The sequence below is a fragment of the Podarcis erhardii genome (assembly GCF_964252035.2).
Source record: "Podarcis erhardii genome assembly, chromosome: 6".
Classification (NCBI taxonomy): Eukaryota; Metazoa; Chordata; class Lepidosauria; order Squamata; family Lacertidae; genus Podarcis; species Podarcis erhardii.
Window position 1 is genome coordinate 51,884,858 of NC_138510.1, and position 17,555 is coordinate 51,902,412.

General features: G+C 42.7%; 1 protein-coding gene across 2 annotated transcripts in view; it reads right to left on the reverse strand.

Moving 5' to 3' along the window:
* Window positions 1–17,555, reverse strand: part of ERI3 (ERI1 exoribonuclease family member 3) — a 201,504-nt gene that overhangs the window by 172,601 nt on the left and 11,348 nt on the right. For both annotated transcript variants that reach the window (XM_081865602.1, XM_081865601.1), the window contains exon 2: window positions 4,312–4,580. In XM_081865602.1, coding sequence (XP_081721728.1) covers window positions 4,312–4,557 — 246 coding nt within the window. In that variant the 5' untranslated portion in view covers window positions 4,558–4,580. The remainder of the gene's footprint in view (window positions 1–4,311; window positions 4,581–17,555) is intronic.

Below are 17,555 nucleotides of genomic sequence, written 5' to 3' on the forward strand. Positions count from 1 at the left end.
CCCCGCATGCCCCCAGGACACCCGCCAGCCCCGCCCTCGCCTGCTCTCCGCCCCCTGTTGCCGAAGCATGAAGCTCCGCCACTGGGCCTTGTGTGCCATAAGAAGCTGCCTTATACCAAGTTAGACCATCAGTCCACCTAGCCATACCTGAAGATACCAGGGATTAAACTCAAGACCTTCTGCATGCAAAGCAAGCGCTCTACCACTGAGCTATGGAAGAGAAGTAGTCCAGCACTAGCAACTGGAATACCTGGGAATTGAGCAAAGAGGACTAACCAGCATTGCTCTCCCCAGCCCTTCCCTTTTGCTGCTGCCAGCCTCCTCTAGAGGAGAAGAAAGGGAGTCAGCTGTAAGCCTGGTAGGAAGTCCCTGCCCGCTCTGAACTGAACTTAATCCAGGCTGCTATAGGCTCCTAAAGTGCATTTACTAGCAGCAGTTTTGTGGACCAACTTAATTTCAGTTTTTTTGGCATCTTTATTTTGGTTGTCTTAATTATAGATGTCATTATAATACAGAAATTACCCAATGATTGTTTTTATCTTATTTGAATGAATCAAAACCAGTGCAGCTGCTGCTTCTCTGCTGGTGGTGGAGGTCGCAAGGCAGGTACGCTGCCCATGTGGGCACCTCCTCACTTCACCTCATGGGCAGGACAGCCCTGGTTCTAGGCTACTTGCTCCATATCCCAGCTTTGCCGTGCCTGGCCCTCTATTTTATTTCTGACTTATCGCCCTGATCCTACAGACTGGTCCCAAACACAACTCCTGGTCCTCATTGTGTAAGCCATCAGGAGTAAGTTGCATTCCATTTTTTAAGACGATGGCTTTCTCAGAATAAACCTGGAGTTATACCCTGAAGCTAAACCTCTTATGCTGAAGTTCACAAGGGCAATGGCTGGTTAGTTCAGGTGTTGCTGTTCTTCAATCTGTCCTGAAGTCCAGGGCTCTAAAATGAAGCTCTTTAAATAATTTTCAGCAAAGGATTCTGCAAGCATAGGTTAGCTAATCTACACATCAGCTTGTTCTCCAAAAGCACCTCTCTATATTCACATTAAATGCACACAAGTAAAGATATATAACTTTGACACACAGAGCAAGTTCTCATTTTTAGTAAGATATTTTTGAGTAAAGTCTCTTTAGTGTCTCTACAGGTTCCAACAAAAAGCATAGCAAGACAGCCCTGGGCAAAGGAATGCATGGTGCAGGTGAGCCCTGGGCACAGTTGATGAAAAGATCCAATTGAATAACGTCCAACCTTAATGCACTATCTTCCCCACAAAATATATAGCCAAGCTCCAACGGCACATATTGTTACATATTCCACAGCAAGGACTTGGGGGGCATAGCTCCTTAAAGTTGTAGTAATAGTATTCCACTCATGCTCCATTTTTACTACCAGCTGTAAAATAGCTCCACATGCATCATGGTTTTGCATCAAAATGAACACAAGTCCAAAGGGACATGCTAGAGCAAATTTACAGCTTTGACAGGACTTTGCACCCAAGGCTGGGTGCACAGGAAACACCCAGAGAAAAGTTAAGGTTTTCCTGCAGAATTACTCTCAAAAAATCAACCGCGCCTTCCCACAGACACACAGGAGTTTTGGAAGATTGTTTTTAGCCAGTTTATTTCAGGTTACTGTAAGCCTGTGACTTATGTGCATTTAACTTGTGAACATTCAGCTTTACGTGCGTGGCAAAAAAAATAATACAGGGCAGAAAAGGGCTAAGATTCCAGGAAAAAAGACTTTGGCAATCCCACCCACCACTGAACCCAGTGGGTTTCAACTATACACAATTTTGGCTTCAGGCACAACCCCCAGAATGTAATGCCCGTGTAAGTTTCGGGGTTACTGTAGTTCCTCTCCACACAGCAAAGTAACATAAAAGAAGGCACATCTACAAGATGGCCAATATTGAGCTGCATCTCCTCTAAGAACTGAGGCACAGATTAAAAACACTCTTTGAAACAAAGTAAGAAAAGGGCCTAGAAAGGAAGTTGAAGATGGTAGCGTGATTTACAGTGAATATCACTCCAGTATTCTCCAGGGCACCAATTATTGGGGAATGAGAAGGAGGGGACCTTAATGAAATCTACATCCCCCCACCCTCCAATTCCCCCCCCCACACCCATTTAAGCTAAGCAAGACCCAACCAAATTAGTATTCTATAACTTTAGGTATGAGGACAATACAAAAGGGTTGGGCCCTTGATCCACCACAACCACCTTCAAGCATTATGGTCCCATTAGAAACAAACAAATAAAACAAAATCAGGAGGAAAGTGCTTAATATAGCTTTAAAATACTTGAATGCTTAATGCATATTGGAAGAAACACACTTTGTCAGCCCAATGAAATAATATACTAACTATATCGGCTCACAATTCTAACTGCAAACCTGAATTAAAAACAGCCAGATGACATGGCTCTACTGAAACCCACAATCCTGAGTGTTCGTTACCATGCTGACGAGGAGGCTCATTTTGATTTAGCAACCCTTTCCAATTCAAAATATTAAGCAGGGAGACTAGAGATCTCCATAGCCATAACAGTATAGAAATCTCAGCTGCATAATACATAACAGTCATATGCAATATCCTGAGAATCTCCACTTTCATTTTTAAAATTAATTTTCTTGCCCTGCTTAGCTGTGAATAATGCTGGATTATTCGCATTTAGAAGGGGAAACCAGAAGGGATACATATTGTTTGGGCTTCTGGTGATCATGAAGGAAAGAACTAACGCATCTCCCTAGGTCTACCTGCACTCATACTGCCAGAATATCCCAGGTGTTTCTTTCCCTTCCACTGCTCTGCCAGAATAACTTCCCAAACTGTAAATGCCACCATTTTTAATTAGACTTACTGAGCAATCCTAACACCAGATCAACTTGCTACCTGGGAGTTAGGACTGTGGGGATGTGGTGTGTCCTCTGCTGACTGAAAAGAGCTCCAGCGGCTGGGGCTACATCTGCTGCAGAGGCCATTACTATGCCAGTGAAAAAGCACTTATCTATTGTTGGCAGTGTTCCCACTGACAGTAGTCAGCATTGGGGCCCCAAACAGGGTGTTCTGGGGCAGGAGTGCAATTGAGGCAGCCTTGTAATCACTGGATCCCAGGCCCCTTCCCACTGAATGGGCATTCCCTAGGAATAGTCCTCCCATCCAAACAAGCCTCAAAATAGATCTTCTGGGGAGGGGGGCGCTGGCCAAAATAGACAACCATGAATGCGGGGAGAGGTAACTATGCCCCCCACACCTCTCATCCTGGACTGTCCACGCCAGCAAGGGCTTGGCATGTGGTGGTGGACCATCCACCGCTTCACTCCCCATTCCTCCCCACATCAGATTGCACTCTTAATCAAGTAACCCGAGCAAACAAATAAATTTGACTTTCTGAATAATAATTTTAATTTTTTTATTGCAGAATATTAAGTATGTGTTGCATAGAAACACAGACCCAACTGGCAATATGGGAACCTACGCAGTGTTTCCAGATGTATTTTCCATGAGGATGGTAAATTCTAAGCAAAATTGCGGAAGCAAGTTGTGCAATCAAGATTGATCCAGAGGCCCGGAACAGCTGGAAAGTACCTTTTAAAGTGGTAAAGAACATTGGACTTCAAAATTACCACTGAGTGAGAAAAATGCAAACAGGGAAAGTCAACAATTTGAGGTGCTGTAATTCCAGCTCCTCTGTCAAATCCAGCATACATTCACACTCAAAGCCGTTTCGCTATCTTGCAAATTAGGGGAGTTGGCTATTCCCACTGAAAAGAACACAGGCAGTGTAAAGGACAATAAATGCATTACCACAACTTAGAAAAGATGAACTTTCCTCCAGAGTCCATGCTTTCTTAGGAGGAAAGGCTCGATAAAAAATGCATCATGAAGCTCCTCATGCCAAGAGAAAAACAAAGAGGTGGAACAGCAACTTACAGGAGTGAACAAAGGGAAAACATATGACAAATTATTATGAATTTCTCTAACGCTTTTAAATGCAGAATATGTTTCTGTCTTCATAATGACCCTGTGTAGTAAGTAGTTTCTCATTTTAAAGATGAGGAACTGAGGGTGTAAGAGTGGATTGCCAAAGTGTGAGCTTACGAGGAAGCCTAAGATCTGAATATTCTAATCCAGATTCTACATTATCTGCTAGTGAGATATAGATATCTCAAAAAAGGGAAAGAAAAATGCTTAGGAAACAACTACTCTTCAGATGCAACATGTTGGAAGACACAGATTGCAAAGCCCTCAATGCCAAACAGAAGGTCTCCTGTAGAAAACTAGACAAACTAAAGCCAAACAATTACCTGTGGATGGATTTGCGGCTTGTCACATGTGGCCTCAAAATCCAGCACTAAGAAGTAGTGATACCTCTGCGGGGGAAAGGATGACATTGCTGCCATGGAAGCAAAGCCGTGAGACGCCAGTTTCCCGGTTGTAGTGGAACCGTACCGATGGAGAAAAAACCGCAGAAGGGAGCGCAGAGTATTCCTCGCTCTTGGGAGTAACTTGAGGTGAAGCCTTGCTGCTGTGGTACAGACAAGTGCTACCATTGAACACCTAGCAGCATCTGGAACTTGAGAGAGAGAGAAAGAAGCTGGTGTTACTCCCAGATACACACTTTACAGATCAAAATTTGTATTTCTATGATGGCGGTAAAGTATTTGGGTGGAGAGATGGAAATTAATTCTTATTAAAATAATATTTATTTAAAATACGTACACCCTGCCATTGAAACAAAGTATCCACAGCAACAACAAAATAACAAGAACAGTAAAAATGCAAGAATCAAATTATTAAAATATCATATAATGCAGTTCAATAAAACAGCAGGAGAAATAAAAACCCTTTATACACCTCCCTTCTCAAATGCTTAACCCCTGCCCCCCAAAACCCTTTCTAAATACTTGCTACCAAATAGTGAAAATAGAGCTAAGAGAGCATCTGGTGAGCACAGTAACCATGAGCAGCCAACACTAAAAGTTACTATGCCTGGTCCAGTTCAGACTCAACAATGGATATGACAAATGGAATAGCACATGGGTCAGCAAACTAAGGCCTGGGGGCCGGATCCAGCCCTATTGCCTTCTGGATCCGGCCCGCGAATGGTCCGCAGTGTGGATTGGTGTGGGAATTCTGATCTAACGCTGTGCCATTCCCCCCCCCCCACACACACATCACGGTGGTGCCTCCTCCCTCCCTCCTCCTGGCTTCTCCCCACCCTGCCTAGAGGAGGAAGGGGGCTGGGCTTTGTTGAGCCGCGGTTGGCTGAGTGCCATTTTAAGCAGCCCCTCTCTGGAGCCAGCCCTTTCACACCGCTCATCGTCTGTCCGCCACCGCCAGCCCCTGCCACTCGCAAGGCACAGGTAAGCAGCCACTGGGGCTCGTCCAGTGCTGTGGAGAAGGGAGGGGAGAGTCGTGGGGGGGATTCCCTCCCCCCAAAAAATATAGTTTGGCTGCCCACAAGGTCTGAGGGACCAGCCCTCAGCCCTCTGTGGAAAAAGTTTGCTGACCCCTGGAATAGAATGAGTAGAGTTGCACATAAACTAGGAAAACACATGTTCAGCTCCCTTCTAGAGTATGAAGCTCACAGGGTGACCTTGAAGAAGTCACAATCTCTCAGCCTAACCTATCTCAGAGGATACAATGCAGGCAAGACTATGTACATACAATGAACTCTTGGGAGGAGCAAGGTTGTTGTTGTTTTAAAAAATTTTGCTGCTATTTGGCATCACTGCAAACTATGTATACATATGATTAATAAACTTTTAAATCATACTGATCAGTGACTACCTTCAGTGCTACTTACTTGTACCATATTTGTGCAGCTTCTATAGCAGTAGCTTATACTACAGATGTCTAAAGACAGCCAACTGTAAGCTTCACCTGTTAACTCATTCTGACCACAAGAGACCTGCATACACATACCTAAGACCTTGGCACTGAACCCTCCCACCCACCCCCAACCAAAAAAAAAATAAATCCTTCTCAAGATGCTTGATCTTCAGCACCTTTCCTAAATGGATCTCCAAGATAAAGTTACAGCCTTGCAGAGGTTTCCTATAATATTGTACCCTGGAATATTGAGCAAGGATTAGAAGAACACACGGCTTCCCACGTTGAAAGCTCAAACTGAAAACAGAGAAACAGAGTTGAATCCAATGATGCATGAGCAGAGTTTCACTAGTGCAATGACACTTTCCCATCCTCTCCTTGTGTGCCACCAAAATATGCTCTGGGGGGTTCCCAAACCTCTGGAGCAGATTTGGGGGGGGGCGCTGCAGAGCAGAGGAGAGGGCAATTCCATTGCACAACAGAACAACCCTAAACTTTTAAGACCCTTCGAATCATTTGTCTATACTCAAAACTAGCATAAGGTGTGGGATGAAATTATTCAGTACCTTAGTATGTTAGACCAAGAACACATCTTAAGTTGGCTGAGTCACCCTTACTAGACCCAACAATACTAACTGAGCAATACCAGCACCACACACACTACCTAAATCCATAGCTTTTCAGTAGGTCTTACTGTGCCATAAAGTTCATCCCCAAAGGCCCTGGCAGGTTAGCGCTAGTTCTTCTCTCCTGCTGATGGAGGCTACTTGCGGTGGAAAACTGCAAAGCTTTAGACCTACCCTCCATTGGTATGTACATTATTCACATCTTCCTGCTGCAAGCAGGAACAGGAAAGACCCTTTGATGACCATTAGGTGGAACAGCAAAGACTTTCCACCAAAAACACAAAGGCAGGAGGCAGAGTCCCTTGCGAACATTAGGGGTTATTTATACAACAGACACCAACTGCTCCTCTGTACCCGTTAGTCTATCAGGTAAATAATGCACGTGCCAAAATACACACTTAATGAGGTAAATAATATGCCTTAAAGAAGAACTAAAGCTGTATTTACCTGGGAGACCAGTGAAGGGCCAGATTAGAAGATAATTGAAGATGAGCAGGTCAGGTAAATACACATTTTATAACCTTCACACAGAAGGATTTTTGGTTAGAGAGATGCACTCACATGCACACAGAAAGGTTAAAGACTGGGCCACTTTGCAAGTGGAGATTTTTACAGAATAGGCTGGTTCACACTGTGGTGCATTAGCACCAGGGGAGGGGGAGAGAGAAGAGGGGAAATGGCAGAAGTGAAAGATGTTGCTTCCATAAAGCAATGGACCAAGCCTCGGAAACTGGAAAGCCAAGCTACAAAAATAATAAGCAGCTGCCCTTGTAGCCTAACATTATATTTATCCTAGAGGTTCCTTGCCATAACTACCATCTTTCCATCTAGCGCCTTTTATTGTCATTAATAAATACATTACAGCCAAATAGAAGTTAGTAACAGTCACTTCCAACCCATCATAGAGTAACATGTATTTGAGAGAGACGCCTTTTAAATCTTCAAAGCTGCCAAGCTGTGTAGCTGTAGGGCTATCAGGCAGATGTAATGCTCTGGAGTAAAACAGCTTCGCTAATATTTTACTGTGGCAAAACCCAGGCCCTCGCCAACTGTACAGGGAAGTATACAGAACAGGAAGAGCCATTGTATCAAATATTAAAATATATCCAAGAAATGCATGCAGCTGTACCCAGCACCCAGCCACACATGCTTATTTCATATATATACACCTCTTACACATAAATAAATTTTCATGAGCATGAGCAATTAACCCTATTTTAGCTCTGTGATTCGTACAGGGGCTAAGACAAATTGCCCCTTTCCCAGCCAGTAACATGAAACAAGTTTAACTGATACTTTTCATATTGAATTGAGATGATGGGATGTCTCCCAAACCTATTCATGTGTAAGGCTTCCACAAACAACTGCTTTGCTTCATATTCTTAGATATGAAGCCTGCACCAGAGCTTGCCATCCTCAAGGGAGAAGAATTTCATGTATGGAAGAAAAGTAAAGGACAGAACTCCATAATAATCACACATATCCAGTGCTTATTTTCTTGAAAGAGAAGTGTCAGGGTTCATATCTGTTTGGATATCCATCTTCTAATATGGAAGCCCTGCTCCAGCTTCCAGATTTAAGATATACCATGGGGTAGGAGGACTGTGGTTCCTTTTGGGTTAAGGGAATTCATTCTACATGGGCTGAGAAAAATTCTCCTTCATCACAATTTAACTTCACAAGTTCTGAAGTACTGCTTTTAAAACAAGTGCCAGGACTCATTGCACAGATTCAGAGGGGAGGAGTTGGATGAAATTAAAAAATGCCCATGAGAAAGAGCACACAAATGGCAATACTGACATTCAGACCTCAACAAGCTACTTTAGTGAAGGCAAGCAGCAATAACATCCCAGAAGTAATTGTCTCCATAACAGCCCCAAACTTTGAAGAAGTTTTTTTCCTAGAAGCCAGCTCATACGCCATTTTAAACTACATTTCAGTGTTCATGCGCATCTCCTCAGACCCACCAAAGTGGCATCAGTCCGCAGATACCATTCTGAATCTGAACAGTTGGTGTGGTACTGACTAAGGGGTGTGTGTGTAGGATCCCAAGTCCAAGCTGGGAGGATAAGAAACATTAACAAAATCTGTGTGTCATATTCTTTTTTAAAACATGTGTGTTCTGTAACCTGTATAAACTCTGACCTGGTTTGGGCCTGCCTGGTGCAATTTGGCCCATGACACATTTCCCTCAAAGCAACACCAACCCACCCATCAGCTGATATTGCTGGTGGCATCAGCTGGTGGGCGGGACTTCCTTTAAAAAGCATGCTCTGCCCTGATCCCTTCAACCTCCAAAAAGGATCAGCATGGAGCAAGCTTTCCAAAGAATCAGCAAAAGCAGGTAGACCCAATTTTGTCTTCATCACTGTGCAACAGAGCAGTCACTGCCAGAGTCGGTCACCAGCACTGGCAGAGACTGCTCCATTGCACAGCAATGAATAAACAGGTGATGTTTTGCAGCACTCTCTGAAGCAGTCTCCTCCCTTTCCCTTTAAAGACCACTGGAGCAGTGCTTCAAAGAGCACCTGCTTATGGGCAATCCCCGCCCTCGCATGCTCAGATGGGATTGCAGGGTCTGCCTTAAAACAGGCGCTCTTTGCAAATGTTCCCCACTCCCTTAAAGAGTGCTCCAGCGATCTCTAAAGTGGGGATGAAGCTGCTGCAAAGATGAGTTTCCAAACACCTTTCAAGTGTCTTCACCATTCTTTTCAAGTGCTGATTGCCACAGGTGAAAATCACGTAAAGGGGGGGCCACGGCACAAGACTAGGGGGCCACAGAGGGAAGTGAAGAAAACAGAGAAGTGACTGAGAAAAGAAAACAGAAAACGGAGAAGTGAAGTATTTGGTAGAATGAGATTTCAGTTGCGCAAATTATTTACGCAGCCTAACACGGAATCGCCTTAACATAATGGACAGAGGTGATCTTCGGTTATCCCTCACAGCAATAGAACAAGATATAAAAAAGCTTGTTTCTGGTCATCAAGCACAAAGGTCACATTGATCAAGAAATACTTAATAGTATAATTTTTATGTAATTGTATTTTGTACTAATTATAAAAATTATAAACAAAACATGTTATATTTACAAACAAAACATTTAAATGGTTAGCTTTCTACCAGTAGGATGGGGGACCACAGAAAGGAACCAAGGTCGGAAGAGGGTCATGGTCGGGAAAAGGTTGAGAAACACTGATTTATAGCTTGTCAGTTGTCCAGGAGAGCTAAACCACAAGCCAAGATTTGGATAACACAACAAGAGAAGCCATGGTTTAGCACAGCATGGCACAGCAGAGGAACTGGGGAGAAGTAATGCAGCTGAGATCTCCTCTCCAGAAGCTGACACATTAGAGCTTAGCCATGATTTGGCTTAGCATGACATGTGAACACTCTCTCTCTCTCTCTCTCCCTCCCTCCCTCCCTCCCTCCCTATCTCCCCATTATGAGTCATGGGGAAGGAAAATGAACTATTCAGGGACCTGAACTCCTATCCTCCAACCACAGAAAATCCAGTTGAAACTCACTCATGTAGTTTCCACAACTTCATCAAGCATCATTTCATGTTTTCAACCTGTCACAGGTTCAATATCTATAATTTCTTCAGTAAATAAATGAAAGCTGAACTTCTGAGCTTTCAAAAGATCATTAAGAAATAAAATGAAACGTCATCTAGATAAACACAAAGAGAGAATGACGTTTTTCCTGCATGTCAAGGGTCAGATTATAACCTTTTGACTGAGCAAACCATCCCAACTGGCCAGTCATGTCAATATTTCATATATATTCTCCAACTATTACTACTCCATGTTGCTATAAAATATGGCTAGGCATCATGAAGTACTTTAACAGAGTCAGTGTGTGTGACATGGAAAAATGTACAACATTCAAACACCCAATAACTCGGGAAATATCAACCTGGAGGAGTGCAAGATAAGACATTTATAGACCATTACAGATTATAGAAACTTGTCCATGATTTCATCTCCTGCTATTGGTAACTTTTTCTTATGAAATACTAGAATGCTTTAAAAAAAGAGGAGGGGTTAGTTTGCTCAATACATTCTGGCACCTAGGGCAAGTTTGTCTGTGCTCTTGGTCACTAGTATATCATACAAATAATCCTCTCATTTTTCTATTGATCGGAAAGAAAACTACCATATGTCTCTAATCAACAGCTCCTTTCAGATGTTGCCTCCACAAGTAGACTAAACATGTGGAGAGGAGTCTTGCAACTGCCAGTCTCACCTCCAATGCACCCCATTTTCCCTATCCCCATCCTCAACTCATAAAGGTAGGTGCACAAGAGGGGCTGCCTACCCTGTATAGACGTAGGCACTCCACATACTGTGGAGGGTTTCCAATTGCATTGAGCATGTTCACACATACAGTTGTACAGATGGTGGTGCCCCTTCTCGGATCTTTAGTCCTATGCACAAAGCCTGTATGTGGAGCCAACATGTACAGTTACAAGCCCCACATTGGCTCTGTGCATTGAGGGAACATGCCAAAGGAACTAATGGCATGTGCATATTTTAAGCATTTTTATACATTTCAGGAACTAGAAATTTCACAGATAAGAAAAATGAAAATTATATCTGATTCAGATGTTGAAAGGTGCTGATAATGTAGATGTGCCTGAGGTTGAGGTACTATGTAAGTAACAGAAATTTACCCACCCACTCCCCTCAAAATAAATGAGACAAGCTTTTGAGAACACAAATATATCAATCCAATAAAATATTGAAGACAATTTAAAAGTATTTCAGAAATATTTTACATTTGAACATGGCAACACTGGGGTGTGATGAGCCATTCCAGTTGGCTGCATTATTAATTAATAATGATGTGATAATAATTAATAAAAAATAGACTGCTAGAAACATTAAGAGGATACAATGTCTTAGCTATAGAAGACACGGGTTCTTGAGAGTGTGTGTGTGTGTGTGTGTGTGTGTGAAAAAAACGGTCAGAGCTGAGGCCCATGATAGCCTCCACACACTGTAGGTGAAATTAACTTCCAATTGTTCTAGAAAGTTACCTGACCAAAATAACTACCTAAAGATTCATGAAGATTCACTTAAAGCTTAATTATATTTTGTATTTTGATATCCCTGTAGAACAGAAGCAATATTGTATTGAAATTGGAGCTTGCAGGGGCTGGGAGATTTCCCTTCTTTGGCAGGAGGTAGCAATTCAAATGCATTAATATCCCATTTCACATATTCCAGGGCCAAGCTCTGGCACAGAAACCAGGTTGCAGGACTAAGCCCTGGTAAGCTCTGGCTCAATTGAGCTCTGATACTAAGCTAGATGGTGTGACCCAGGAAGGCACCACTTATGCTGCATTATGTTCCCAGCTGCACTACACTGTTTGCCAAGGGGCTACTGGGAAGCCCTGGCACCAAGGCTGCTACACAGCCTGGATATATCAGAGGAAAAAGTAATAGAAATAGGGACTGTGTGTGTGTGTGTGTGTGTGTGTGTGTGTACACACACATGCACATCCATCCCCAAGAGAAAGAAGAGGGGGAAACAAAGGCAGACAATGGCAGGGAAGAGAGACCTCACCTGCCCCATGAGAAATGCTTAATGCCTGCCTTGCAGTTACAAAGAACAAACAAGCAATGAATGATACTCAGGCATGCAACTAATTTTTGCAGTGAGACATGTTAGCCTATGAATCTTCATTTTATGGGATCTTTGTGCATAATACTAATATTTAAATTTTACAGGCAAGTGTAATTAAAACAAATCAAACCCATGCATGGGCATAAATGAGACAGATAATTCCAATAGCTGGTTTTCAACAAAAAACCACACCAACCCAGATAAATTCATACAACAGTCAATCATTGGCGTTTGTTGGCATCATTCTGTAGCCAAGTGCTGCAAGGTTGTTGTTCTTTTGTGTAATTTACTAAGGTTATATGCCCTTTTCTTCTTTTTGGTCCTGTCACCATTAAGTCCAATGAGGCAGCATATTGCATCTTCAAAATATACGCCAATCCAAAAGCAGCACCTTCATTCCATCCCCATAATACAAGATCATATTTGCACTGTAGTGTGTACAACCTCTAAACTGTTGCTTTATACATGAGATAACCCACCCATTAAAAGATTCTGGGTCTCAGCCTGAGGGCAGTTTGTGATGCACACACAAACCGACCAGTTGCAAAAGCTTGCACTGGTATGCCAAGAGATGGAAGCATCCTATGCCAGAAAAAGTCCATGTATGCAATGGAAAAACCAGCATTCACTTTGTAGGGATGTAAGGCCATAACAGCCTTCTCAGGGGTAAGCCTTTCACTTCACCTAGCACTTTCAGAGGGACATGTACCTACATTTCTACACTGGCAACATTGTCACAGTAGGAAAGCAATAAATGAAGCCCAAGTCCACTTCCACTAATCTCCATTTAAATTGCTTTTTTTCTTTTTTTTAAATAATAAAGCAAAAACAGAACACCAAAAGAAAAGAAGAAAAAGAAACTGAAAAAAGTTCAAAAACATTGAAAACATACTTATTGCATATTACTCCCCCCACCCACCCGCAGCTTCCCTCCACAATTCAACTTCATTAAATCTCTATAAAATTTCTAATATGTACATCATATTAGCTCCACCTATAAAAGGGGCTTCATCACCACCATCGAGGAAAAAATGTATATACTAAAGCATTAAAATCAGAATGTTGTGGTGCTTTCAGAACTCAAAGTGTTCAGAATATATATATATTTTTTTAAATCAGAGAAAGAAGGAAAAGAACAGAGGGTTATGGAACAAATGGATGTATGACCATGGTGCCATAATGTCCTCTCCTGCTTTCTCCTTGTGGCAGGAACAAGTGTGCCTCTGTTAGGATAACTAACCTATGGTGAAAATTAAGATAGAGACTCAGTCTGTCAGGAAGGATTAAATCATCTTCATTTATATGCTAGGGTGTATGGTGTAATACCTCTGGTGGAGGACATGTTGTGCTCCTTCTGGGGTAGTTTCTCCAACTTTGGTCCCCACCCTGCACTCACCTGTGGCTCCTAGAAGCTGTCAGCATATGACAGCAGCCACACTCCAGGAAAGGGCTTTGACTGGCCAGCTAAGCAAGGTGAGGGTAGTCGATGGGTCTCAAACTCCCAATGAGTTAGGGTCTTCCCCTGCATGCAAAGACAGTCTCTGGCAGATTGAGCAGACGAGACCAATAGTGGGTCCAAAAGTCAAGAAGGTGCTTTCTGCATGTGCTGTAGAGGGAAGTGAGGGCAGATGGGGCTCATCAACCTAGGAAGGTAGCCCATCTAGGAGAAAGAAAACTCTGATCCTAATCCACCTCTGCCTTGCAGAAGAAAAGACTGAGGAGTGAACCCTACACAAATCCAAAGTGTGGTCCTTAAGAGGGTTGGATGGCACCTTGTATGCCTTCTTCCGGCAACTCCTTCAGCCAAGCTGGTGTCAAATGTATTGCTCTGCTTTCCTTTGGTCCACATCAGTGAGGCCAAGAGGGGGGTTTTGTTGTCTGGGCAGCCCAGGACCTCCATACACACTGCCCAGGCTTCTGCCCCAGAGAGGTCACTTCGGTGCTGCTAACCCAGAGGTTTGACTTCACCCCCAAAGGTGCACTCCACTGTCTTTCAGGATAGGCAGATGCCAATAGTATTCTGAACCCATAAAGCCTACAGTCCATTTTATACTTAAACACATCTTGAGTGTATTTGAAAAATGTACTCATTAGTATGATGACTGAATGCAGTTAAACTGGTTTAGTGAGACATGAACAAGCCTAGCCTCCTCTCAGTTTTGCACATTGCCTCCTTCCCACATGTACAGGACGTTCTGAAAACTTCAAAAGCTTTCACTTCTATTTTTGAATAACCATAACTTATCATGACATTTGTACCCAACCAATTGTGGTCATTCTTAACTATGGCTAGTTTCAGAGATGCTAACTTCAAACCAAATTTCCTGAAGCTGGTTTACTTGAAACTAGCCACAATTAAGATTAACCTCCATTTGTTGTGTTTGGATGGTTAATTAAAAGAAGGAGAGAGAGCAGGAACCCAGAAGTCTAGGCTCATGGATGTCACACTAAACATAGGTTAGTGCAGGAGCAGGGAATCTTTTTCAACCCTTGAGTCAAGCCCAGTTAAGTCTCATGCTCTAGCGACCAAACTATCTTACTGTATCTAATGAAGATTCAGTGAAACCAGTGTTAGAAACTCATATATATAAGCTAGGCGCCAAATGGCTCCTTAAACCAGGATTACAGTCACCAAAATGGAATGTCTATTGCCATTTTCAGGCCAGGCAGTTCAAAAGTCGTATTTTTCAATATGACTTTTTGGTTCCTTAAAATTCAATCTGATTGTGCAGATAAAATATAAGAGATACAATTCTACAGAATGTGCTGTGTGTGAAAACAGTCAAGATCCAAGGATGGTGGAGATGTCAGGCACCATCCTGGTCCCTGGGCATCTTCACTTGGTCGCAAGTGGCCAATAGCCAGGTGCAAAATGCACATGGTGAATTTTGAACACTGAGTGAAATCCACAGGTGCTATCCTTAGCTGCAGGGTGCAGAACTTTTTTGGCCCAGAAGACCAGATCTTTATCTTCCTCCACTGCCACAGGCTGTGCTCAGTGCTTCCCAAGCACAGGGCTTGCGAAGCACTTTGCACAGCGCTTCTGATCTGCCCGACAATCAGCATACCTGTCAGTCAGCTCAGGACAGCAATACCTCAAGGACTGCCTCTATCCATATGAACCTACCCAGACACTGCAATCATCATCTGAGGCCCTTCTCCGTATGCCTCCTCCATAAGAGGTCTGCAGGGTGACAACACGAGAATGGGCATTTCCTGCAGTGGCTGCCTTGCTGGTGGAATGCTTTCCCCAGAGAGGTTTGGCAGACACCGTCATTATACACCTTTAGGTGCCAGGCAAAAATATTCCTCTTCAACCAGGCTTTGGGCTGATTAATATTCTACGGCCTTTTAAATGTTTTTTTGGGGGGCGGGCTACTGGTTTGTGGGGAGGAAGTTGTTATCGTTTTATTATGTATTTTGTGTTTTTTATCTTATATTTTTACATTGTGAAACTGCCCTGATATCTAAGGTATACGAAACAAATACATACATACATACATACATACATACATAAATAAATAAGTCATATAAATGTAAATATGGCTTGCCCAAAATAGTCTCATAGGCCAAATGGGGAGGACTGGTGAGCCAAATTTCACCTGCACACCTTATGTTACCCCAACACAAAATACTGGAACCGTGCACAATTTATATTTTGTCTCTTGATGCAGACAAAATTCCCTACATCAAAGCAACTATGTGTGTACCATAATTAATAGAGCCAAAATGAAGCTAGGCATTAAAATGTTCTTTTAAGGAATAAAACCAAATGCGAAATCCTTCATCCAAAAGAGGTATTGGAACAGGATTCAGTTGCACGGGGGGGGGGGGGGGGAGTGGTTAGAGAAGAGGTCCAACATTGTTATTCTATCAGCTTGGTAAACCTATATGGATATTCCTAGCTGATCACATTTATTTTCCTTTTACTAAAACAGGTTTCTACATCTAGTTATACACTCCAGATTCCAGTAACTTCCATTATATGGTACAATCCTACATATGGCTATGGGCAAAAATGGCTAACTACCCTGGTTTAGAGTTAGTATAGAGCAGGGGTCTGCAACCTTTAAGACAATAAGAGCCACTTGGACCCATTTCTGAAGAAAAAAAAACTGGGAGCCGCAAAACTCGTCATTATAAAAATAACTTTTTTGTCACTTTTTTATTATTTCTTTGTTTGACCCCTCAGAATTACTTCTCCTCATAGAAATAAACGTTAAATTAACAATTTACCTTTTTGTGTGTGTGTGTTCTTCACTCCCCTTCAAAACAGTGACCAGCGTACATGCCCCCTTTCAATGCAGTGACCAGTGTACATGCCCCTTACAATGTAGCGGGCAGACGGGAAGGTGACATCGGGACGGTGCGTGACTAACGCACGCACCGCCCCCATGCGACGTCACAGCCAGTACAGCGCCCGCCACAGTGGAGAGTGTTGGGGCGCACAATGCGCCTCCTCCCCTCGCTAGTATCCGCCCCGGAGCCGCGGCAAAGGTGTAAAAGAGCCACATGCGGCTCCGGAGCCGCGGGTTGCAGACCCCTGGTATAGAGGAATAGCAGGGCATCTGTGCATTTAACAGCTGTGTGGCAGGCAGAAATTCTAGTGTGGAAATACAATTGTGGGGAAAGCCTCAACTAATGGCATTCTGTCAGACATCTTAGCGCTTGTATGTGACCCCTAATTTATTTGGCTCCTCTGTACCACCTGCAAAGTGGTCACTGGTTTGCCTATGATAAACATGCAAATTTTATGGAAATCAATGGCCTCTTGCCAGTAAGGTGGAGGGACTAAATAACATGCAGTGTACTAGGTACAGAAAACCCTACTGGCACCCATGAGCCATCTTCTGAATAAGTGAATCATTATGGTCAAAGGATAGAATTCACTGAACATTTTATATGCAGGAAATGTAGAACTGACCTACTGTAAAGCAATAAAATATGTAAGTAAATATTCCATCCTATAACTGAAGAATCAGGTTGAAAACTTTATTTAAAAAATCAATTTAGCTTCAGGTATGCTTGGAGCATATCTGAAACCACAGGTTTTCTTACCACTCCTCAGTGAGCCATTTCACTTAACAACTTTTGGCACATCGATTATTTTTCAAACAATATAATGAGCAAAATCTCACATGCCAAACTTACATACAAGTGTCCTGAGCATTAAAAAGGACTACAAAAAATGTTTAAAGTAACACTACAAAAATAGAAAAATGTCTCACAAGGCAACTATTTTCAGAAACTCCCTAACAAAACTTCTCCTCCTAGCCACCCACTATCCCATTTGAGATAAAGTACAATTCAGTTAACCATGTCTCTGCTAGATCCTCAAGACAAACTCGTGTAGATTTCAAATTGTGCTGTAGAGATCCCCGAAACTTTTCATAAATTCCCAATGACAAAATCAATAATGAAAGCTAAGCTTTCCTGAAGCACAGTATAGCTACAACTGTTTA